Source organism: Sycon ciliatum, chromosome 8 (assembly GCF_964019385.1).
Source record: "Sycon ciliatum chromosome 8, ocSycCili1.1, whole genome shotgun sequence".
Lineage (NCBI taxonomy): Eukaryota > Metazoa > Porifera > Calcarea > Leucosolenida > Sycettidae > Sycon > Sycon ciliatum.
In genome coordinates, this window is record NC_088650.1 from 17,428,673 (window position 1) to 17,451,228 (window position 22,556).

The window sequence follows — 22,556 nt, forward strand, 5'->3', positions numbered from 1 at the left end:
TCTTCTCCTGTCCACGATGTCAGATAGTGGTTCCGTGTTGCACCTCTCATACAGCTCAGTATTTGATATCCTGGCTGGGTAGACTATGCCAATGAGCCGTCGGAGCTGCTTCCGGTGGAAAACGTTAAGCGATTCTGCTTGTGCTGCCGTGAGCCCCCATGCGCCGCAGTTATACAAAAGAACGGGCAGAACCAGGGCATTATACAGGCGGATGCGCCTCTGCTCACTGACCTTTCCACGCCTCAGCCAGAGGCTATACATCCTGCCGTATGCACTCGAAGCGAGGTCTTTCCTCCGCTCCAGGTCCTCACTGTCGCCAATGAGGGACCCTAGCTGCCTGCTGGACCGCCAGGAGTCTGAAGTTGATGTCAGATGCAAGAATTCGGTCTTGGTCTCGTTTACTGTAAGGGACCAATCCCCGAGTTCTGCGCTAATGATGGGGAGGCTTCGCTTCAGCCACTCCTCACTGGTTGAGTACAATGTCACATCATCGGCGTAACCTGTTTCTCCGGGTATGTGACGGTCGGCGAAAGGGCGTTCGGGAAGGTTTGCTCTCACTTGGCGCAGTGCTGCCTCCAGGTAACAAATAAAAAGAACAGGGCTCAGGCCATCTCCCTGGGGGGTGCCGATGGTGCTGAGAAACGGATTGGCAGTTGCCTTTCCTACTTTCACTGATATTTGTGTGTGGAACAGTAGGTGCTGGATCATGCGCACTTCATCGAGGCCAGTCACTAATGCCATGACGTCTAACAGTTTGGTGCGATCGATCGTGTCGAACGCACGGGACATGTCAATCCCCAGCATGTGGCATTCCCAGTTGTATCGAGTCGCCTTGGCCGCAATCCAGCGCTGTGTCCATACCACATCTGTTGTACTTCGGCCTTGTCTGAAGCCAGATTGAGTTGGACCAACATAACGAGCAACATAACACTAACACGTTGTCCAACATAACGAGCAACGTCCTTTGCGATTCGGCAGAGCACTACAAGGGAGAAAACTTTTCGGATGGTGTTCAGGAGGACAATGGGACGCAGGCTAGTCACGGGTCCTCTAGGTTTTTTTGGTTTTTGTAAAGGAATCAGTGTGCCAAGTCCGATGAACGATGACATGTCGGCACCCTCTGCTACGCTTTGGTTGATGATGTCTGCCGCTACGATGATGTTCCATACTTCAGTAATTCTCCAGGGACTTTGTCCGGCCCACAAGCCTTTCCGTTTTTGAGTCGTTTCATCGCTGTTTCCACCTCCGCTGGAGACACTGCCACACTTAGCCGGTGAGGGACTGGCTTCTGGATAGCAGCTGATTGATCTCTACAGAATAGATCCTTGAAGTGCTCCGTGACGCGCTCTGCCTTCTGCTTATCTGAAGCCAAAATGTGGCCATCAGCAGAGCTGACCATGATACTGGATGGCTGAGATCCACTTTTCATGGCCGAAGCAGCAAGGAACATCTGTGCTGAGTCAGGTGCCTGCTCCACCTTCTCTGCCAGTCTGTCGAGGCGTTCATTGGCATCCGCCCGCTGAATAGAACGGATCTTGTGCTGTATCTGGTTCCGCTGCCTCTTTAGCTCTGCCAAGGAGTGGCGACCCGACTCTGCAAGAAGCCGAACCTCCCGCTGCTGCTCCGATAGGCGTGCCACTTCCTGGTTGGGCAGAGTTAACCTCCCGGATGTGGATCTGTGCATATGGCCAACACTGCTCTCTGCCGCTTTCAGGGTGCCATTTACTGCGCTGGACCATTTCTGAGATGGAGAATGTTTATGAGATTCTTCTGAGCAAGGGTTGGTATGGCTGATGGAAACGCTTTCTTTGAGTTTTGCTTTGTAGTCTTGCCTCACCGTGGCGTCCGACGAAAGCCTCCGTACAGCCAATGGACCAACGGACCTCTTTGTTTTTGGGTTTGAGCGATAAGCTTTGAACAATCGTTGGAAATCCATGTCGGCGATGACAATTTTATGGTCGCTTGATGTCAGTGTCCCTGCATACGAGCGAGCACGTTTGATAAGGGGCCTGCAGCGAGCCGGTACTGCGATAAAATCAATCATATTGTATACTCTGCTGATTACACCAGTATCTCTGTTTGTGACTGAGCCAGTCCACGTTGTCCTGTAGCGCATGTGTCATGGCCGCGCTTGGCGGGTTTGTGACTTGGCTTAGATCAGTCTAGTGACTACCCAGGTAGACGACCAATATAGTCGCCATCCAAGTTACTGGCTCACACCTGTTTTCCGGCTCACACAAGGTAGTCGAAGGTTGAAGGGGAGCGATCAAAAGATACTTTTATTAGTTGGAAGAAGGCGGCTTTTATGTGATTTTGGTTATAGTATAATTGTGATATAATAATTAGTAGGAAATATTAGTATAGCTTCGGGGAGCTCGCTCACCCACATTACATGAAAGAGTTACAAATATGAGTGATGTCCGAGGTTATTCGTACGTCGATCGTGCGACGGAGCCTGGAGTACGCTGTCGGATGTTGCCGCAGCTAGAGCGCACCGCCTTCGTACGGTGTCTTGATTGGGTCACCCTTCATCTTCTGCCCCGTAGGCTCTTCCCTCTCATTACCCCGTAGGGCGCTGCACGGTCAAGCCGCGACCTCTCCCAAAAAAGGGATAATGGAGTCCGCAGTGCGCGAAGCACTTGCAGGACCCTTTACGTCGTATGACGCGAGAAGAGGGGCCTTGCTTGCTCGACTAACAAAGGTATCAGCTCCCTTGCAGGACTAAGCAGGGTCCCCTCAAGCTCAACAGTGTAGTGAGTACAATGCTGACGACTTGTACTGAAGGTGTAGCCGCCGTACGACAACACTTGTGACTCGAGGCCACGAGTTGTAAGCCATGATTGCTCAACTAACGAAAGTGCCAAATCCTTCGCGGGACTAATCATGGTTCTTACAGAACTCTAGAATATTTCGGAGCCCAGCTTTTGGCTGCTGAATCTCATTGCGTGGTCGCTTTCACGACGAGTCGAGTCCGGGTCATGACACATGGAATAACGGAAAAGGGTGTTGGCAAGGACTATTTCCCACGAATTTGCCCACTGAACTAGCGCCTGGCCGTTGTTATTCCGCACTCCTTTACCGTATAGACCAATGTCTTGCTGGTGCCGACTTTGCTGTTAAAATCGCCCAAACCAAACACCAGAGTTCGGCTGTTGGGAGTATTCCATGCTTTAGAGAGGCAGTCGTAGAAATCTTCTCTCAGCGATGGGGTCTTGTCTGCCGACGGGGCTGTGGGTCCATACGCCACAACGAATCTCACATCGACAGAGGTCTCTGAGGAGCTCTTTGCGGGCAGCGAGAAGTCAGCGTAGCCGACTCGGTCCGACAGCTTTTTATGTTTTCTCAGGAATTCGTTGAAATATTTCGACACGGCGAATCCAATTCCTCCGTGGTGACCCGCGTCCTGGCCAAAGCCCACAAGCCTGTATCCGTCGTCGATAGACCTGTCAAACGGCTCAGCAATTTTTAGCTCCTACATGCTATGGGACGTGGAATAAGAAACAAAACAATAAACTCCCTGCTCGGGCAGTCCAAGCTGGTAATGCCGTAATAACTCAGCCTACACATGACAAAACCGCCTTACAGTGATTAGATAAACTTGTCTATTGACTTTGTGTGACACAGCTTTCCCAAAGGTGTACCACAGCTTTCCCAAAGGTGTACAGCACACGCAAGGCTTGTTCATTCAGTAACTCTCTCTTACTGACCTGATGGAGTGGGTGGTGGGCAAACATGCAGCATACGCTGATGGAGACTGTTCGATGAGAAATCCCGCGAGATGCCCTCGACGCCGTTAGCCTGCAGCCAGGGCATTGCTTCGAGAGGAAATGACATAAGGTCTTCATCAACCAGCAGGACAACATAGCGACTCTCAGGTTCTGCTTGGCTGTCGTCTTCCTTGCCACCTTTGCCAGGTTTCTTCTGTGCAGGTTTTTCGGGTGATTTATCCTTCTTCTTACCCGCATCTCGTCCGGGTGTGGCATTCCTTGCTGTTTCCTCGTCCTGATCAGGCTCAGGGTGGTGGAGACATCTGACGGCATTCACACGTACATGCAACATACACACACGCACGCATTCACACGCATGTACGCGCACACGGGCATGCAAACACAGAACATTGAAGAACATACGTCGTCCCTTAGCACACCTTGCAGTGACATAGCATGCCAACCCCATGCCAAACCTCACGTAGCAAGCCAATGCCGGCTGCTCCTGTAAAGATACATACCTAAACATAATCTACCAGGAAAGTCATGCATACAGCACATTGGAGGTTTCAACGAATAGAGGGATCTACATTCTACGGTTAAAAGCACATGAACCCCGCAGTTGTACTCACTAGCTTTGATGCACTGGATTCCAAAACCCTGTAGAGGTTGGCTACATGCCCAAGCTTAATGTACAAGCTCAATGCCCAAGCTTAATGCACCGGCAAGCTCGATGCCCAAGCTCGATGCCCAAGCTCGATGCATACAATTTCAGTCAGTATTCGAGATAACGACCAAGCTGCAAACACAGGCCTGCTCTTGGTACACTGTACATTGAAGTACAACAGTATTCTTACTTGAGAGCCTCCTCCATTTGCTCAAAGCACGGGCCAACATAGTCCTGTAGCATGTGTACGATTTCGGAGAACTCTGCCTGCAGGTCAACATCAACAAAGTTCACAGCACAGTTCTGTTAGCAACTGCTCCATGGGGCTACTACCTGAGCTGGCGGATCGTGCATCCAAACTACCTTCTCCGTCAGACATGACGACCAAACAAAACTGTTACTGTAAACAACGCTGAAAAATGCAAACAAACGGGCTAGAAAAATGTCGGAAAATAGTTCACTGCGCCATCCTGTTCACTGCGCCATGTTATGTTGGTAAGTATTATTATATTCACAGATTCACGACATTGATATTGGGAAACAGAAAGAAGAAGAACGACCATTGTCGGACACGACAGGAAGAGAACAACTCTGAACAGGAGAGTGTGCGTGCATATGCGGGAAAGCATGCACGTGCGTATACGGTAGAGTACACGTGTGAGACCAGAAGTGTGCACATGCGTACATGCCATAAGTGGGTGCACATCACCATAAATACATACATCACAAGATCAGCACCACTGCCACTGTGTTGATGTGCGTGTATACACCGTTCCTATCAACAATTCGCACTGACATGATGCAAAATGCCCATAATTATGATACCCATACTACCATAGCTTATCCTTACTTTACGCCCAGCACCAAAGAGCACCCTAGCAATATTGCCCCAGGCTGCAGTATTGTATTATTTATTTCATCATTGCTTGTGACAAGCAGTAATGGCTGCAAATTACTGACAGATGCATGAACCTTCCATAACTATGTTATTAGTACAGCTACAGCGAAACCTGTCTAAGGCGACCGCTCAAGGGACCATGTGGTCGCTGTGAACAGGTGGTATCCTTATCCAAGGTTATCATTTGACTGAAATTGACAATCCTTGGTCCTGGTGGTAGTGGTCCCCTTGGACAGTTGGTCGCCTTATCCGAGTGGTCGCCTTGACAGGCTTTGCTGTATGCACGAGTATTGCAGATTGCAATGCAGGGTAAGATGCAAGAAAACGGTCTTCTGTCATATGCCATGTTGTGTGCCTTGCAACAGTGGCAATCCAATTATCAGCATTACAATGGACGGTGCACCTCATAAAAGATGTGTGCCTGGCACAGCTACTTGTACGTATCTATCACGCCCGTACATGACCGTAATAGAAAAAAAGTGTCGTCAAGTTCTAACCATCACATGAACGTACCTTGGTAGCGTCGTCAATGAGCAGGTCTGCCCCAGAGGAGACGTCAGCACTTGGCACTGACTGCTCATTCTTCAGTTGCTTGATGGCAAGAAGATCAAAGAAACCGCTCCACTTTGTCTCGAGTCGAGAGAGGGCGCCACTTTGCACATCCGCTTTACACACTATGAACAACAATGAGGACCACAGCGAGAGGTGTGTCAGCCAGGAACTTTTATTTATCCGTATCGTTGTCTAAGTACAGGAGAGGGCCGAAGACTAATCTACATTTCAAGACCATTGCTCCTCATGCTTTGCCAAGGGCGGCACAACTCACTAAACAATTGACCATCATGTTTCTATCTTGCTAGCCTGTCAATATCATTTTCTCAAAGTGAAGTGAGGTTGAGAGACATGTTACTAGAGATGCTCCATGAAAGGGCACACTCTAGTTCACAATGCCTGGTGTGAATGATAGATAGGATACTGTACCATACCATGATAACATATTGATGAAGTGATGTTTCAGTAACCAGCATACAATAATTGAAGATAGCAAGAAGCCTTTACACCCAGACAAATCACTGCAGTTGGGGTCAAGCTACAGATGTCACCAAAGCATTTAAAAAAAATATAGTTCTGCGCTGCTTACACGCAATTTCGGGGAACGTAGGCTTGTCTTCCTTCGATTTCTTTCCGGGCCGCTTTGCTTCTGAATCGTCTTCCTTTGCACCGTCCTTGATGGTCATGCCCCCATGCACAACAGCAGAGTGAAGTGTTGACCTTGGAGAGCACAGGAGCAAGCATACCGTACAGCACTAGCATGATGCATGGTCTTTCCTGTGCTAAGAAGCCACTGTATGCACACTAGGAGACAATCTGTCTTTAGAGACCAGCTCTATGGGTGCCTCCACACTACAGTCATGTGTAGCATACATTCACACCTGCATACAGAGACCACCTGCATACAGAGACCACCTGTCTATAGGGACCGGTCATCTCAGGTGAAACACCATGATTCAGCTCACACACACATAGACCTGTGTAGAAGGACGACCTGTCTGAAAATGCCGCCTGTCTGCAAAGATTAAAGTTAGCTGTATTGGTACCCTAAGGGAGCATCTTAGCTTCCTCGGACCAAGACCATTCGACTCAGCACCCCGAAGACTACACCTGGTGAAAATGTGATTTTAGGGTATATTTCTCCATTAAAAAAGGAACATTACCAAACCAAATTGCCCTTACTTGTCTGGGCTGTGCTGCAGAATGATAAAAGTGAAGTTGGGTGGGAAGTCCATGATCTGCCAGAGGGGGTTCTTCGAGATGCTCAAACCAGACGAAACCTGCCAACACAGCAAATGATGAAGAGCCTGGCCTCTGAGCTGTTCTTTAGAAATATGCACACATGCACGTGCAGCATTATCAGGGCCGGAGGCAGCTTCCACGGAGCGGTGCGGCCGAAGGGCCATCTTTAAGGGGGGTCTGGGGGTCGTCCCCCAGAATTGTTTTGGAATTTAGACGGCAAATCCTGCACTCTGGGCGACTCCCTGTACAAAATCATACATCGAAACTTTTTCTCCCCGGTTTTGGACGTTCCACGCGGACCGACTTTTTGGGAAGTTGGTACGGCCATGGCCGTACCGGCCGTACCAGTGGCGCCGGCCCTGATTATGCAAAACTTTCTACTCAATATCGTGCTGCTTCATTTCAAAACGACTAGTATGCACATAAGAAGAAGCGTGCACTTTTCAGTGAAGCTGGATGAAGCATACAAGTAACTGAAATACCTGTCACAATCATGCTCCATGCATAAAAACAACTTGATCTGTGCTTCCAAGTCCATACAAAGTTGATCTGTGCTTTCAAGTCCATACTATTGTAAACCACGGTGACTGCTCAACAATTCTAATCATGGAAGTGTCGTGATATGGCCCAGCATTCATTGCTACACACGTGTTATACTCACACACACATCGCACTGCAAAACATACACCAACCTGTTGCGTGGCAAGGAACTCCTCGTTGATGCGGCTGAGCGGTCGGTACACCTCGGACACCCTGACCGCATCGGGCACTACATGGCCGCTGACAGCACGACAGTCCTGTACCAGCCGGCGCTGCCACAGCGAAGCTGCCATGTAACTGAGGTCCGTTCTGGTGTAGCTGCGGCTCGCCGTCTCCAGGAGTTGAGCCAGCCAAGTGAGGGATGAGCAAGACTGCGCATAGAGTCAAAGACAAAATTATCCTGCAATGTATTGCTCAAGCACCCCAACACCTGAACCATCACATGGTTGTGTTTCGGAGTTGATCGAACGAGCGTTTCTTGCATGTAGGTTTTAGGACCGGCACATTAACCTAACACATTGCACTCTATTGTTAAGTGGTACTCTGTATCTGCAAGCAACCATGAGCTCCATGCAAGAAAACCAGGCCTATTGAAGGGCCATGAATGAGTCTAACTTAGCACACATCCAATTCCTATACTTTACAGCCTTAGTTGCATCCAGCTAGACACATTTCCCACGTCTTGTTTTAAATCGAGGTGAGGAACACGTTCCCTGGCAGTACCGTGTGAAACTTCAAAACTATGACTCGTGACCACCACTACCCGACCACCACCTCCAGAGCTGAATCATGTACGTTTGCAGGCGTGTTGGATGGCATTTTGGGGTGGTATGGTCAGCCATGTGAAGTAAAATTTACTCGTGGGGGTGGGGGGTGGGTGACTGCCCTGGATATTTTTCGCGAGAATACCTGGACGGTCTATATCGTAGTGACGGTTGCGTGTCCGACACCCATGGCTTACCTGATACGCTGCAAGGTAGTGGACAGCAATGAAGGGCTCTTCGGAGAACACCTTGAACAGATCCCAGTAGGCGCTGGCTGCCAGGGTCTATAGTAACAGCAGACACACAACCCACACATCTTTACAGTTAGTCTATATGCTCGAGGAAGTAGTCAGGACTGCGTTGAAATCATGAGCACACCACATGGCTGCTACCAGATAGTGTCTGCGAATTCAATCTCAAATCAAGGGATAGCATGAAGTTAGCTTCAACACTGCGCAGAATTGCAATCGGCATACCGTTAAGTCGCGTGTAAAAGCCGCGGCTTATAATTATGACTTTTGGAGGAAATCTTGCAGGCTTCTATTCAAGACAGGTATTTCTATGTATGTCAACACTAAAACCAGGCTTATGTGCCGACAGCGTATCTTGAAAATCAGGCTTCTATTCAAAACAGGCTTCTATATGAGACATGCTTTAATACAAGACACTACGGTAAGCTACAAGCCATGGGAAACTACTGCACCCCCTACACCGTACCACACATTCCTGGAAAAGATATAATCAAATTCCCAGACCCAGTGCTTTCTCCAGAAAGTGATAAGGCTAGTCAAGAGTCGTAATAAAATCCAGATGGACGCGTACCCAGTGTGAATCATCCAGAGCTCGGGACACCACAGTGGATAGGTTTTTGACGCCTTCGACACGTCGATCATGATCCGATGTGAGCTGGGACTGCCCAAGGCAATAAAACCGCACACAGACACACAGACACACACCACACGCACGCACGCACCCCCCCCCCCACACGCACACACACACACACATGCACACACATACACACACACACGCACACACACACACGCACGCACGGACGCACACATACACACGCGCACACGCACACGCACACACCATGTACCACACACACACACACACACACACACACACACACACACACACACACACACACACACACATTGAGAGGTTTGCCACTGGGTGTGCACAATTTTGAAGTAACATTTCAAGTTATGTCAGCCTCACTGTTGGTCCACAATGCAACACTATGGTAAGATCCAGTCAACACTCTCTATACATGTACTGCGGTCAAAGAATTGTGCAGCCCAGTTCTGCATACATGCATGCATGCACCCCCCCCCCCAACACTGTGATGCGCCCGCATATGCGCATGCACCTCCCCCCCCCCCTCCCCCTCTCCACACACACATACACTTCCTTCGTTCAGGCCTGGGCGATATCTACCTCAGTCATTTAGCAGTGAAACCGGCTGATACGTACCATTAGCTCAACGCCTACATACAGCCGCACGGGGGTCTGGTCCCTGCGTGAACGCCCTGGCTGTGCGAAGACTCCATCACCATTAGCCTGACCCGCAACCCTGGCATTGCTTTCAAACACATTGTCTTCGTCGTCAAAATAGAAATCAATATCATCGGCGATATGGTCTTCCACATTAGGGTCAATGTCGGTTCCAGTGCTTGAGAATCCGATTGATTTCTCCGGCAAGTCACTGGCGCGTTGAGGTTCTTGCGCACCAAAAGGATTGTCCAGGTCGTCAAATTGCTCATCATCGGGCTCAAATTCAGCGCCTTCATCAGCGTTTTTGACCTAGAGAAACACCATAGGAAAACAAGTTGGGATATCACACCGCAGCTAGGATTAAAATGGAATGACATGGAAGGTGGGAAGTACTGCTAACTACATGCTGTGATACATTTGCGATACACAGTGATTTATGCAAGTACGTACATGTAAAGGTGGAAGTTGTGAGGAGCATGAAAATATCTGGGACCTTTTCAACCTCCCAATCATATATAGCATTATACGTAACAGTAGTATTCAAATCAAACGCTAGCTCAATGCTACAGTAGCTCAATGCTACAGTAGCTCAATGCTACTATGTTCTTGAGGTGAGTCCTGCCACTGGGCAGCCGTATCACCGACTTACCTTCTTGCGCCGTGCAAACTCAGCTTGGAATTGCTCGTGGAGAATGTTCAGTGAGGGAGGAAAGCCACCGTCGCACAGCATCAGAAGGAAGCTACCTTTCCATTCCATCACCTGAAGAGGAACACACCTTCAGCTGTCAATGAAGTAATCATCTTACACATCCCTTAAGAAGACCATAGGTCTGTGGGAAACACCCTAGCCAACTTGTAAACTTACGATCCTCTTTTTTTTAAATTTCATCCTCGGCTCTCAGTCCGAGTCTAATCTGCACAAATAATAATGACCTTCACAGGATATCACAAATCGAGGACTGGCAGTCGGAAGCTATACATGTACACTTTGGCTGCTTGAAGAAGGTAACGGTCCATCAAAAATGGTAGTGGCTGTCTACCAGCCATTTTGTTACCATTGAACACAGGCCATTAGGATCATTACTGTCTTGTTGTTCTCTTGCTTCATTCCAAACAACCACAAACTCGGAGCTCCGGAAAGCTCTGTAAGATGATGCCAGCAGAATGTAATGGTGTGCGTGCATGAGTACGGTGAACACTGCAATTACCTTGGCGAACAAGGGACTAGAGTCAGGAACACGGTTTAGAGTGTCTTGTATGGCCGCCAGACACCGCTGGATACAAGTTCTGGAAGGAGAATGATCACCGGCAGGACAGACAAGAGTCAGCTACGACAACGCAGCGGTGCAAAAACGCCAGTGACTGTGTCGCACAGGTCGGCTTGTAAAACAATATCAGCGGCGCGGCATGTGTTACAGGTGTTGCGGTTGCTTGGCAAAGCTCGCAGGAATAGCAGACCATTCCTAGTTACTACACATGTGGTCACTGTACTTTAGCGATGCCTGTCACAGTTCAAGTGATACACATTCATTCAGACCTTGTGAAAATACTACCCGGTAGCTGAGCGGCACAAGGACTATGGACGCTCTGCGGTAGTCATAAGGTCAAGTTTCACTTTCAGCAATGGTAGATTACTTTACTTAGAGTCCTCCCTAAAGCAGAGAAATAGTAGCAAGCATGCAAGGAGAAACCTGCGTACACAATGATGGTCCATGTGGTCATTATGACTAGCTTTGCTGTTCTCAAATTCCTCATAATTGCCTTGGTCGCAGCTAGGAAGCAGCATGCACGGCTGGGAGATTGCTGCTCAGTGTGTCAAGCGATGGGATGGGATGGGAGAAAGAAGCACACTTACTGCTGAAAGTTCTTGAATCGAGCAACATCAGGACTGTCCCTGCTGGCCTTGGCAGCATCTTTCTCCGGGTCCAAGCAGTATGTCTCCACACGCTAGAGGAAACAGCACACAAAAGTAGTACAGGTCAACCCACGTTAGTAGATAACGCGGAGGGTTTCAAATTGTTTGTCTTATAACGAGTAATATCTACTATCCGGACGTGAATGTGTTGTAGTACGTTATTTTGTGTACGTCGTGTGTACATCATGTTGGTGCATGCGCGTGTTGCTGTAGTGTGAAAAGCAGTCTTCGTCTTGAGTTAAGCATGTCTTCGTCTTGAGTTCGTCATGTCTGGTTGTGCGTTTCGTTGTCGTGTCAATAAACAGTCTTCCTAAATGTAGTTATCGTCGTCTCTTTGTATAAGTGTGGAGATGGCACGGGACTGGGAGCAGGTAGAGAAAGGCAGTTACAACATTGGTGGCAGCGGTGATAAAAATTTGTTGTCTGGATTTGTCCTGCGTGGCCTTCGCTCCCAGTTTCCGATGTCATCTCCAGTCGTCCTATCTTCACAGTTTCGTTCGTCTTCAAGAAGTTCGTCCGTCGTGCTCGTCCTTCATCATTCGTCTCTCCCGTCTCTTGTCAGTCGTCGTCACTGGTGGTCCCGGACACGACGTAAAACTGTGCCCAGAAGAAAAGCTAAAAAAAAAGAAGAAGGACGGATGGTCCCGGACACGACGTAAAACTGTGCCCAGAAGAAAAGGAAAAGAAAAAGAAGGATGGATGGTCCCGGACACGACGTAAAACTGTGCCCAGAAGAAAAGCTAAACAATTTAAAAAGAAGAAGGACGGATGGTCCCAGACACGACGTAAAACTGTGCCCAGAAGTGAGGATGTGTCGACGCTGAGCAGCGCTCCTTGAGATGGCGGACGACATGGCAGACGGCATGAGGAGTTTAGTTGGTGAGAGGGTACGTGTGTTGTTGTGAATGTGAGGAGTATGTGAGTTTTGTATTTTCTGTTCTCCCAACATTTTGTTCTATATTATTTGCTCTCCTCGAGGGTAAAGAGGCGCCCGCACAGCGCGTGTGTTCTGTTTGTTTTTTGATTTGCTCTTCTATGAGGATAACTAGAGGCCCCCACAGAGCCAGTGGATTCTGTTCTTTTTGTTATTCTTATGATTTGTGCTCTCACATTTTGGAATTTTTGCGTGATCGTGAGGTGGTGTGTTGGGTGAAGTACTAGTAGTTTAGAGTTTTTGAGGTTATCAGTTCCCACGCGTGTGACAGCGATCGTGGCTGGTGTTCTGGGTGGGCGGAAGAGTTAAAAAAAATCTGCAGTGCAGGCAGAGGTTTTATTTATGGGTGTGACTGGTATGGTATGATTGAGTGATTTGTGTGATCTTTTCCTCTTTTTACTCTGTTTTATTATTAGAATCGAGGACGATTCTACTCTTGGGAGGTAGTTATGTTGTAGTACGTTATTTTGTGTACGTCGTGTGTACGTCATGTTGGTGCATGCGCGTGTTGCTGTAGTGTGAAAAGCAGTCTTCGTCTTGAGTTCATGAAGTCTTCGTCTTGAGTCCGTCATGTCTAGTTGTGTTTCGTCGTCGTGTCAATAAACAGTCTTCCTAAATGTAGTTATCGTCGTCCCTTTGTACAAGTGTGGAGATGGCACGGGACTGGGAGCAGGTAGAGAAAGGCAGTTACAACAAATGTACGCGTCTCAGGCATCAGGGAATTGTTGACCATTGTCTACTAGTGAGTTTTGTCTTGTAACCAATGTCGTACTTATGAGGGTGATCTGTAGTAACATCAGAGAAAGAATAGGTCTCAAAATGCTCCTAAGCACAGGAAAATACAATTTTTTAAAGTGATAAAGCAAATGGCCATGGACAACGACATTGCTCGGATTGCTCAATGTTCGCTGCCCGCAACTTGGTGTACAGTTTGAAAACAGAATTTCACTGGAAAAGGCAAAGTCTGCTCCTACAGTATAAGCATCTCATCCAACAGGTGTGAATGCTTCGTCACAAGCTTTAAAGCATCCTACCTTCTCCATGTCTGTTAGTGACGTCCACCAGTCGCTGTCATGCCGTCGCTTTGACACATAGTCATCTACTACGGGTGTCAGTGGCTGCCGGAGAGACAGGATGGCCTTGGCATATCCGCGCTCGCACGGCAAGGTGTAGTAACTGCCTTCGCCGCACTGGAAAGACAACGCAGTTGAAAAAGAGACTTTACACATACTACGTGATAGAAGTCCAGTGGGTTCTATTTTTTAATTTTTACAAGAAACCACAACCTCGGGAACAGAATATTGCATGATAGAGGTGGCTGCAGTCGCAGCTGTGGTGGTGAGACTCAGTGGATTATCTCCGCCGACCTGAGGCCTCGGCATCAGCGGCACTTCAGCGTACTAGAGTAACCAAGATTCAAGTATGAAGTGATGCAGGTAGCTGAACTTCTACCTGATGATAACAAAGACAGTTGTGCATTTAATTCTACTGTGCCAGGATGACCATAAACGTTTATTGAGGGAAATAGACAAAACGAGGGATGGGGGGGGGGTGGGGGGGGGGGGGTAGAAAGTGAGAGGGAGGGTACTTGGTGTCATGTTTGCCTTGGCTTACCAGGTAAGGAAGAAACTTCACTTCGTCGACAACGCCGGTGCGGTGCGCCCAAAGCAGGGATACTGCCCGTTGTCCACAACAATATGCCTGAGAGAAACCAATGTAAACAGAGCATTCTGATTTCATTTCCAGGGGAGACACCCCAGCCCCAAGAGTAAATTGTACGTCAGGTGGCCGACCGTACCACCCGAAAATACCTTCCGATGCCCCTACCTGTATCATGAAGAGAGTGACTTTCATCAGTGCACCTAGATGTATAGTCCTTCATGTTTGACCATCAAGCAATGGAGAAGTAGCTACAATGGACCATTGAGAGCCTGAGACTATTCCTGACACAGTGTATACGTCAGCTACCATATCGACGGCACCAGGTTCATCCAAAGAGGAGCTGGAGCTTCTGTCAACAATGACTTAACGAAGCAAACCATCAGCCTGCACCTTACCTTCAGTACAAAATCCCAGCGAATTTCATTGTTGATACAGGTCTTTGACCTGATGTATGGTGCGAGCACAAGCATACAGGGACACAGACACACGCACACACACACGCACACACAGAGAAGACACACATGCACACGCATATTCACATGCATACACAATCGAACAAGTATGCCCCCCCCCCACACACACACATGCACGCACACACGCAAGCACACAAACATGCATATGAATCAAGTGTACAAGTACACTTTGAATAAAGCACAAGTAGTACAAGAGGTGACTGGACTGCACCCCCCCCCCCTCCCCCTCTTGCATCACTGCTTTCTTCCCTAGTAAATCAATGGAAAAATTGCCTGAAAACCATGGAAAGTCATTGGCACGTGACTGTCAACTTTCCGCGGCTGACAAAAAAGGTGAGTGGAGTATGTTAGGATATGCATGCCAACAAAAGCAGACAATGTGCGGCGCACGAAGAAAAAGCCGGCAATGAATTGACATATCACACGGCATGGCATGCATCCAGCAACACCTTTAGACTGTACATGCTTACATCCAGGACTTCAGAGCCAATTCACAGCATTCAGCTGCCTCCTCAACACCGCCTACGCTCAAGAAGATCTCATGCAAGTCTGCCAGCTCCTGAAGAACATAACAACAAATACCAGGTTCCCAACTCATGAGAATAGGCCCGTGGCGTTGTGCTTCACCGCGTCCCGAATTCAACAAGAATGCTGTCAAGCAAGAGTGATTGCTCAAGGTTACTCTTGCAACAACTGCTCTCTCGACCCACACACAGAGCAAGAAAATACAAAATAGTTTCTACACTATCTGCCAGCACACGACATTCCACTTGTCCAGTCAGGGTATTGCAGAATGCACTTCCGCAGCACGAAAGTGCCAAGGCCAAGTCTAGAAAGGTTTCAGACAAAGACCACTACCCGTTTGTCTCTTTCCCTCAAACTAGTGAAGATTTTATGACTTGGGGCTCCCCGCGTGCTAGAGTGTACGTGAAGTGTGTGGGTACAGTGAGGGCTGCGTCCCACCCGCCTGTGTGGATTCACAGGAAGTGTGAGTTGCGAAGTCTGAAGAAAATGTTGAACAGTCTCTGCTGGGATGACGACTACACCATAGCTCAGTGGTTAGAGCATCGCTAGCTACAAGCGAGGGTCCCTGGTTCGAGTCCTGGTGGTGACAGTCAATCTTTTCTTCAGACTTTTCCCGTTTGTCTCTTTCCCTCAAACTAGTGAAGACCATGATAAAACATGAGAATTACCTGAAAATCCAGCTCAGTGGCTGTTACTTGCTGGCCAATGCCCGACAATCGTGTCTGTACAATCCTGAACATGCAGAGAGATGACAGGGCACATGGATATTGGGGAAGAGCATCCACATCTAACACTGCTATGCAGGGTAGTAGGGTCAAAAGCTTGCGGCTAACACAAGCACAAGTATGGGGCTGCCTTGCTCTACAAGAGGCTAAGCGTGAGCCAGAGTTCTCTCTCTCTCTCTCTCTCTCTCTCTCTCTCTCTCTCTCTCTCTCTCTCTCTCTCTCTCTCTCTCTCTCTCTCTTGTACTGTCTCTGTCTGTCTGTCTGTCTGTCTGTCTGTCTGTCTGTCTGTCTGTCTGTCTGTCTGTATGTCTGTCTGTCTGTCTGTCTCTCTCTTTCCTGTGCAGTTGGTAACAAACATGTATCACCCTTTCCTCTTCATAACACCACAAGATCGTCATTATTGTGTTCATCTGAATCCCCTTCCATTGCTACAACGGCCAACGTGCGCATACTATAACTGGGTAGACAAAGGTTGTAGAAAAGGTGTTCAGGTTTCCTGGAGGAACACTTCACTACATGGCAACCAGAACTTACCTGAGACGCATAACGGCAAGGTTCCACATGTGGTTGAACTTATACCGGCATGCGGTGCTCTGAAGCTTCTGGAAAAGCTGCTTCAGCTTTGCGAGCGTGTTCAGGCAGGTCTTCTCCTTGACCTGAAGAAAAGAAAAGTAGAGTTCACAAGTATTGCCCCACCATTACAATTATGACCCGGATGGAGAGCCAGGGATTAAATATCTACAAAGACACAAACTACACATAACATGTAACATTTTGGTCATTACAACTATCCTTGTCACTCAGCAGCACCTCAGCTCTGTACTGATATATTTATGATATTTGATATGCGAAAGCATATATGCAGCAGGTAGCTCATAGTAAAGCCAGGCCACACTGGGAAGCCAATGAGGTTGTTAAATGCATATCGAGTGCTATCCGAACCTGAAGGTCACCAGGCAGTGAGCAGATAGCTTCTACGAGGACGGTCGCTAGATCGCAGATATGCGGTGACTCGAGCGGAGTGATCTTCTGCAGAAAAGAACAGAACAGAACAGGACCATTGAACACATACACACGCACGCACACAGAGAAAGAATGAGATATACAGTTTAATTAATAGGCCTATGTATGTATAATAATTATTATGTACATGCATATGTTTACTTGGGCTTGTAGCATGAACATTTTGCAAACAAATCCTACAAAAGCTGTTACTAGTTCTTATGACTCAATGTTTTGTGTGTGTGTGTGTGTGTGTGTGTGTGTGTGTGTGTTTTTAAACATATATCAACTGGCATTTCAATTTTGCAATTACCAGTGCTGCCCTGGCAGTGTAAGCAAAGCGTTCTCCTGTCTACAAGCATGACTTACTAGTGCTCCTTTGGCTATCTCCAGTGCCTTGTCAAACTGCCTCAGGCGAAGGTAGACTTGAGCCAGCACGAGGTTGACAACAGTAAGTGTTGCCTTGTCACCGATCTCCTGAAGCATGGCAGAAAACATTGAAGCATACATGCAATGGTCACATCAGATGATTTATTGTGCGGTTGCAATAATATTCAGAGGCGGCAGTAATCCGGCTTCAGCTACGTCAGAAATTTCAAGTGCGGTAGACTTCTGATGAGACGCACCCCCATGGGTAGCAGAAAAGTGAACTTAGCACCAAGGGTGCTTCGTACTTGAGAGTAAATCAATATGGACCAGTACAAGCATGTTCCAGACACTGTCCTTACTAAGCAAGAGTAAGTACATGTAGTATCAGAGAATGTTCTACTTCCTCCGTTAACAAAAACTTCGTGATGGATTTTGATGGATATGAAAACGCTTAGAACAGGTCAAGAACAGTTTGTATCGACTGCAAATCACTGGACGAAGGTGATTCAGCCAATGTACAGCCTCTTGACAAGAGAAACTGTTGGCGGAATGAGCAGAGAGTTCAGTTTGCGTCGCTTTCGCTCGATCCATTTTGACCTGCGTCGCTGTCGTCATCTGCTGCACGCGAGTCGTCATCTGCTGTACGCGAGTAGTCATCTCTCTCGAATTCGTTGTTCAGCTCGTTTCAGCCTTGCCTCGGCTTCTTTGATCACACTCCGCTTGATGTCGCCGTCGTTCAAGTAAGTTTGCTTTCAAGCTGCGTGGTCCGCCGCGATGGCGATTACTCCTTTCCACCAGGGAGTGGTGAAACATATTGTTGTAGTACGTTATTTTGTGTACGTCGTGTGTACGTCATGTTGGTGCATGCGCGTGTTGCTGTGGTGTGAAAAGCAGTCTTCGTCTTGAGAGTTCAAGCTGTCTTCGTCTTGAGTTCGTCATGTCTAGTTGTGTTTCTTCGTCGTGTCAATAAACAGTCCTCTAAATGTAGTTATCGTCGTCCCCTTTGTATAAGTGTGGAGATGGCACGGGACTGGGAGCAGGCAGAGAAAAGCGAGTTACAACATTGGTGGCAGCGGTAATGGAAATTTGTAAATCTCAACTTCTGGATTCGTCCTGCGTGGCCTTCGCTCCCAGTTTCCGATGTCATCTCCAGTCGTCCTATCGTCACAGTTTTGTCCGTCTTGAAGAAGTTCGTCCGTCGTCCTCGTCCTTCATCATTCGTCTCTCCCGTCTCTTGGCAGTCGTCGTCACTGGTGGTCCCGGACACGACGTAAAACTGTGCCCAGAAGAAAAACTGAAACAGAAAAAAAGAAGGATGGAAAGTGAAGGCTGCAGTGTGAGGATGTGGACGCTGAGCAGCGCTCCTTGAGATGGCGGACGGCATGGCAGACGGCGTGAGGAGTTTCGTTGGTGAGAGGGTACGTGTGTTGTTGTGAACGTGATGAGTATGTGAGTTGTGTATTTTTCTGTTCTCCCAACATTTTGTTCTTTATTATTTGCTCTCCTCGAGGGTAAAGAGGCGCCCGCACAGCGCGTGTGTTCTGTTCGCTTTTTGATTTGCTCTTCTATGAGGATAACTAGAGGCCCCCACAGAGCCAGTGGATTTTGTTCTTTTTGTTATTCCTATGATTTGTGCTCTCACATTTTTAGAATTTTTGCGTGATCGTGAGGTGGTGTGTTGTGTGCAGTAGTTTAGAGTTTTTGAGGTTATCAGTTCCCACACGTGTGACAGCGATCGTGGCTGGTGTTCTGGGTGGGCGGACAGCAGATTTAAAATAATCTGCAGTGCAGGCAGAGGTGTTTTATTTATGGATGTGACTGGTGTGGTATGATTGAGTGATTTGTGTGATCTTTTCCTCTTTTTACTCTGTTTTATTATTAGAATCGAGGACGATTCTACTCTTGGGAGGGAGTTATGTTGTAGTACGTTATTTTGTGTACGTCGTGTGTACGTCATGTTGGTGCATGCGCGTGTTGCTGTGGTGTGAAAAGCAGTCTTCGTCTTGAGAGTTCAAGCTGTCTTCGTCTTGAGTTCGTCATGTCTAGTTGTGTTTCTTCGTCGTGTCAATAAACAGTCCTCTAAATGTAGTTATCGTCGTCCCCTTTGTATAAGTGTGGAGATGGCACGGGACTGGGAGCAGGCAGAGAAAAGCGAGTTACAACAATATTTTACGACTCCCTGGTTTCATCTTTGCTCTCCAGAACTCCGCGAAACGAGGAGTAAAGGCACAGCCAAATTGATTCCATTTTCTCTAATGGATACCAGCACTGAACGGCAGCGGCTAGCAAGTCCAGTCGACTTTCCTTAGCCACGGACTGCAGACTTCTGAAAGAATGCATGGTCATCAGCATTCAAATCTGGGCTTTGGGCAGGTTGAACAAGAACTTGAGTAAAGAATTATTTTCATTGAGCCGTGAGATCGGAGCAGCTCCTTGTTCACTCGCTCATTGTGTGGGCTCGCTGCTCCGTTTTATCGCTCTCTATCACTCTTCAACGTACTCGGCACTAAAGTGGTAGAGAGGCCAAGCAGCGCAATATCCCCTCGGAGAAGTGGTATTTCAGTTTCGCTCGCCATGACTGTCATCACCTATGTTTCCACAGCGCAACCATCGATTCCGGTTGGCTTGTTGTGAAAGGTCGCTTTCCTTGCATCGTACCTCTGTCATGGCATGCCAGGGAAGGCCAAGAAAGTGATTGCGACTCATTTCACGGCAGTTTGTGCCCAAATCAGCCCCTCAAAATTCCATCACGAAGTTTTTGTTAACGGAGGAAGTAGGTGAGTTCCACTGTACACGTGTTCATCTTACCCGTGCTATCGGCTCCACAATCAAGGCAATGTCCAGTGCCTTGTGCAGACACCCCTGTTATGAAGGGAGAGAGGGAGAGAGGGAGGGAGAGAGAGAGAGAGAGAGAGAGAGAGAAAGATGGGGTGGGAGTGGAGGGGGGGGGGGGGCACAGAGAGACAAAGACAGATGAGCCAGCAAACATACGTGTCGTACCTTTGACCTTAACGTATTTTCCAAAACGTCGGTGCGGCTTAAACTACAATGGTCAAATACACTGAGAAATACGGGGCAAATGTCTGTATTTCGTAACCGAAAATCTGGGTGCCACTTATACTCCGGATTATGCAGTATCCAAACCACACAAGATTTCACAGGTAAGTTGCACAGACGGCTCTATTCAAAGAAAGCACCAAGTATCATGCATGTCGCCAGCATGGGGTCTAGCCTTCACAGCTACACCTATCCATGTTCATATGTACTGAACTGTTCGTATGTGTGCACAACTTTCTATTAACCCTGCACACTTTCGTATGCGAATACCTTTTTTTCTCTAGTAGTCGCTCTCTACACATAGTCATGACCTTTCTGCGCTTACCAAGTTTCCTATGCAGACTCTGGGCTATTGTATACTGCGTCTGTTGCTATTCTTTGCCTATTGTTGTGGGGTTTTCCTTTGTAGTGTGCATGATGCCTGCTTTGGTACTCTTCGGGCTGATAATAGATATGCCCACATAACTGTTTTGAGAGTGTTGGTCAGTAGTTTTACTGCAGAGGTGTTGATTTGGGACCCAGCTGTCGGAACATAGGTCTCATGCCATTTAAAAAGAGTAAGACTTAGCCCCTCCTATCATGGTGAAAACATAGCTGCCTCCTGTCTGATTGATCCTTCTAGCTGTATTTACAAGTCACGGTTTGAAGAATAGTATCATGCTGTGGCAAGAAACCAGATGGATAAGATTGGTGCACACGCTTACCATACGGCAGAGAATCATAGCCCATTCTGCCCAGGATCTGTAGGCAGTCGAGGGAGGAGATGACGGCTCCACCTCTTGTTCACGAATCTTGCCCAGGTGTGTCCGTAGCCTGTCGTGAAGCACAGAAAAAGAAGGAGCGTAGATAGATATTGCTTCAGAGGCTCAGCAAAACATAAACAGCGTTCACCACCGAATGAAGAGTGTTCAACACAGTGTGGTAGAGTGAGGGGGGGGGGGGGGGGCGTACAGGAAGAGAGGAAAACAATAGTTTACTGAGTTTCACTTTCTGGGCAATCTTCAGGCAATGACACAACTATAATTTCCCCTCAGTCCCTACTGTGTTTTGTATCTTCATTGACCATTCCATTGCAGTTCTCCAGAGCCATCGCCTACGAAAGAGGATAAGGTGTGTATAAGGCAGTGCTTGGCTCTGGACTCAAGCTCCGACGACGACGACGACTATTCACCTGCAAAACACTCTCACCGGGCATCGACAGCAGCAGCCATCGCTGTCCCCCCCCCCTGCAGTGATGACGATGAGTACTTCTCTGAATGTGAAGAGAGCGGCAGCGCGCGATTCCTCCTTGCAAACCGGTGTCAAGCCCGCAGGCAAGCTGGACCTGGCGGCGCTAATCGAATTGGATCTACATGATGACGCGTCCACAGGCTGCAAGTGCAAAGGGAAAATTATTACCATGATCTGCCAATGGAGGACCTGTGCAACCTGATGGTGTCAATCAAGCAACTGGACAAAGCTAGTCTGATACAGTACGTGTTGGGCCAGTTAGCTCGCAGCATCTTGCCAAAAAGTAGTGCTGACGAGCGCAGGGGGTTCCGCTATAATATACTAGGTGTCAATGGCTGTCAGGAGGTGTTCTGCAACGTAAACAGTTTGTGGCATCATACACTAGTGTCCCTCCTGCACCTGGCCGAGGAAGGATTGAACTGTCACCCGCATCAACCATCTGTATACTTACAAGAAAGCCACAAGAAGGTCATGCTGTACAAACAAGGCAATGAAGTTCTAAAAGAAAGTGGTGTGCGTGAAGTCAGTTATCGTTCATTCCGGCGGGTGTGGAATGCGCATCTTCCCCATATCCTCGTCATGAAGCGGAGATCCGACGTCTGCGCAAAGTGTGACAGGCTCCGTTACATCGTCAGCCGTGCTCGAACAGAGAAAGACAAAAAAAGGCAAAGGATGAACAGACGGACCACTTGAACAAAGCCAGCACTGAACGTGTCTACTACAACGAAGCTATCCGGAGCTCCAAAGTTTCTTTTGATTTGGAGGATGAAGGCACCACCCATGCCACTTTTGATTGTGCG

General features: G+C 48.0%; 1 protein-coding gene across 1 annotated transcript in view; it reads right to left on the reverse strand.

The window, feature by feature from the left end:
- LOC135823935 (uncharacterized) overlaps window positions 1-22,556 on the reverse strand; it is a 76,371-nt gene that overhangs the window by 8,601 nt on the left and 45,214 nt on the right. The window contains exons 39-60 of the mRNA XM_065336814.1: window positions 21,231-21,339; window positions 20,278-20,331; window positions 17,470-17,577; window positions 17,041-17,127; window positions 16,633-16,754; window positions 16,042-16,105; window positions 15,319-15,407; window positions 14,771-14,819; window positions 14,328-14,414; window positions 13,748-13,903; window positions 11,720-11,811; window positions 11,073-11,151; window positions 10,514-10,624; window positions 9,844-10,173; window positions 9,193-9,282; window positions 8,568-8,654; window positions 7,759-7,977; window positions 7,007-7,104; window positions 6,414-6,544; window positions 5,786-5,946; window positions 4,565-4,641; window positions 3,708-4,030 (exon numbers count right to left, since the gene is read on the reverse strand). Of these exons, the coding sequence (XP_065192886.1) occupies window positions 3,708-4,030; window positions 4,565-4,641; window positions 5,786-5,946; window positions 6,414-6,544; window positions 7,007-7,104; window positions 7,759-7,977; window positions 8,568-8,654; window positions 9,193-9,282; window positions 9,844-10,173; window positions 10,514-10,624; window positions 11,073-11,151; window positions 11,720-11,811; window positions 13,748-13,903; window positions 14,328-14,414; window positions 14,771-14,819; window positions 15,319-15,407; window positions 16,042-16,105; window positions 16,633-16,754; window positions 17,041-17,127; window positions 17,470-17,577; window positions 20,278-20,331; window positions 21,231-21,339 (2,723 nt within the window). The remainder of the gene's footprint in view (window positions 1-3,707; window positions 4,031-4,564; window positions 4,642-5,785; window positions 5,947-6,413; window positions 6,545-7,006; window positions 7,105-7,758; window positions 7,978-8,567; window positions 8,655-9,192; window positions 9,283-9,843; window positions 10,174-10,513; window positions 10,625-11,072; window positions 11,152-11,719; window positions 11,812-13,747; window positions 13,904-14,327; window positions 14,415-14,770; window positions 14,820-15,318; window positions 15,408-16,041; window positions 16,106-16,632; window positions 16,755-17,040; window positions 17,128-17,469; window positions 17,578-20,277; window positions 20,332-21,230; window positions 21,340-22,556) is intronic.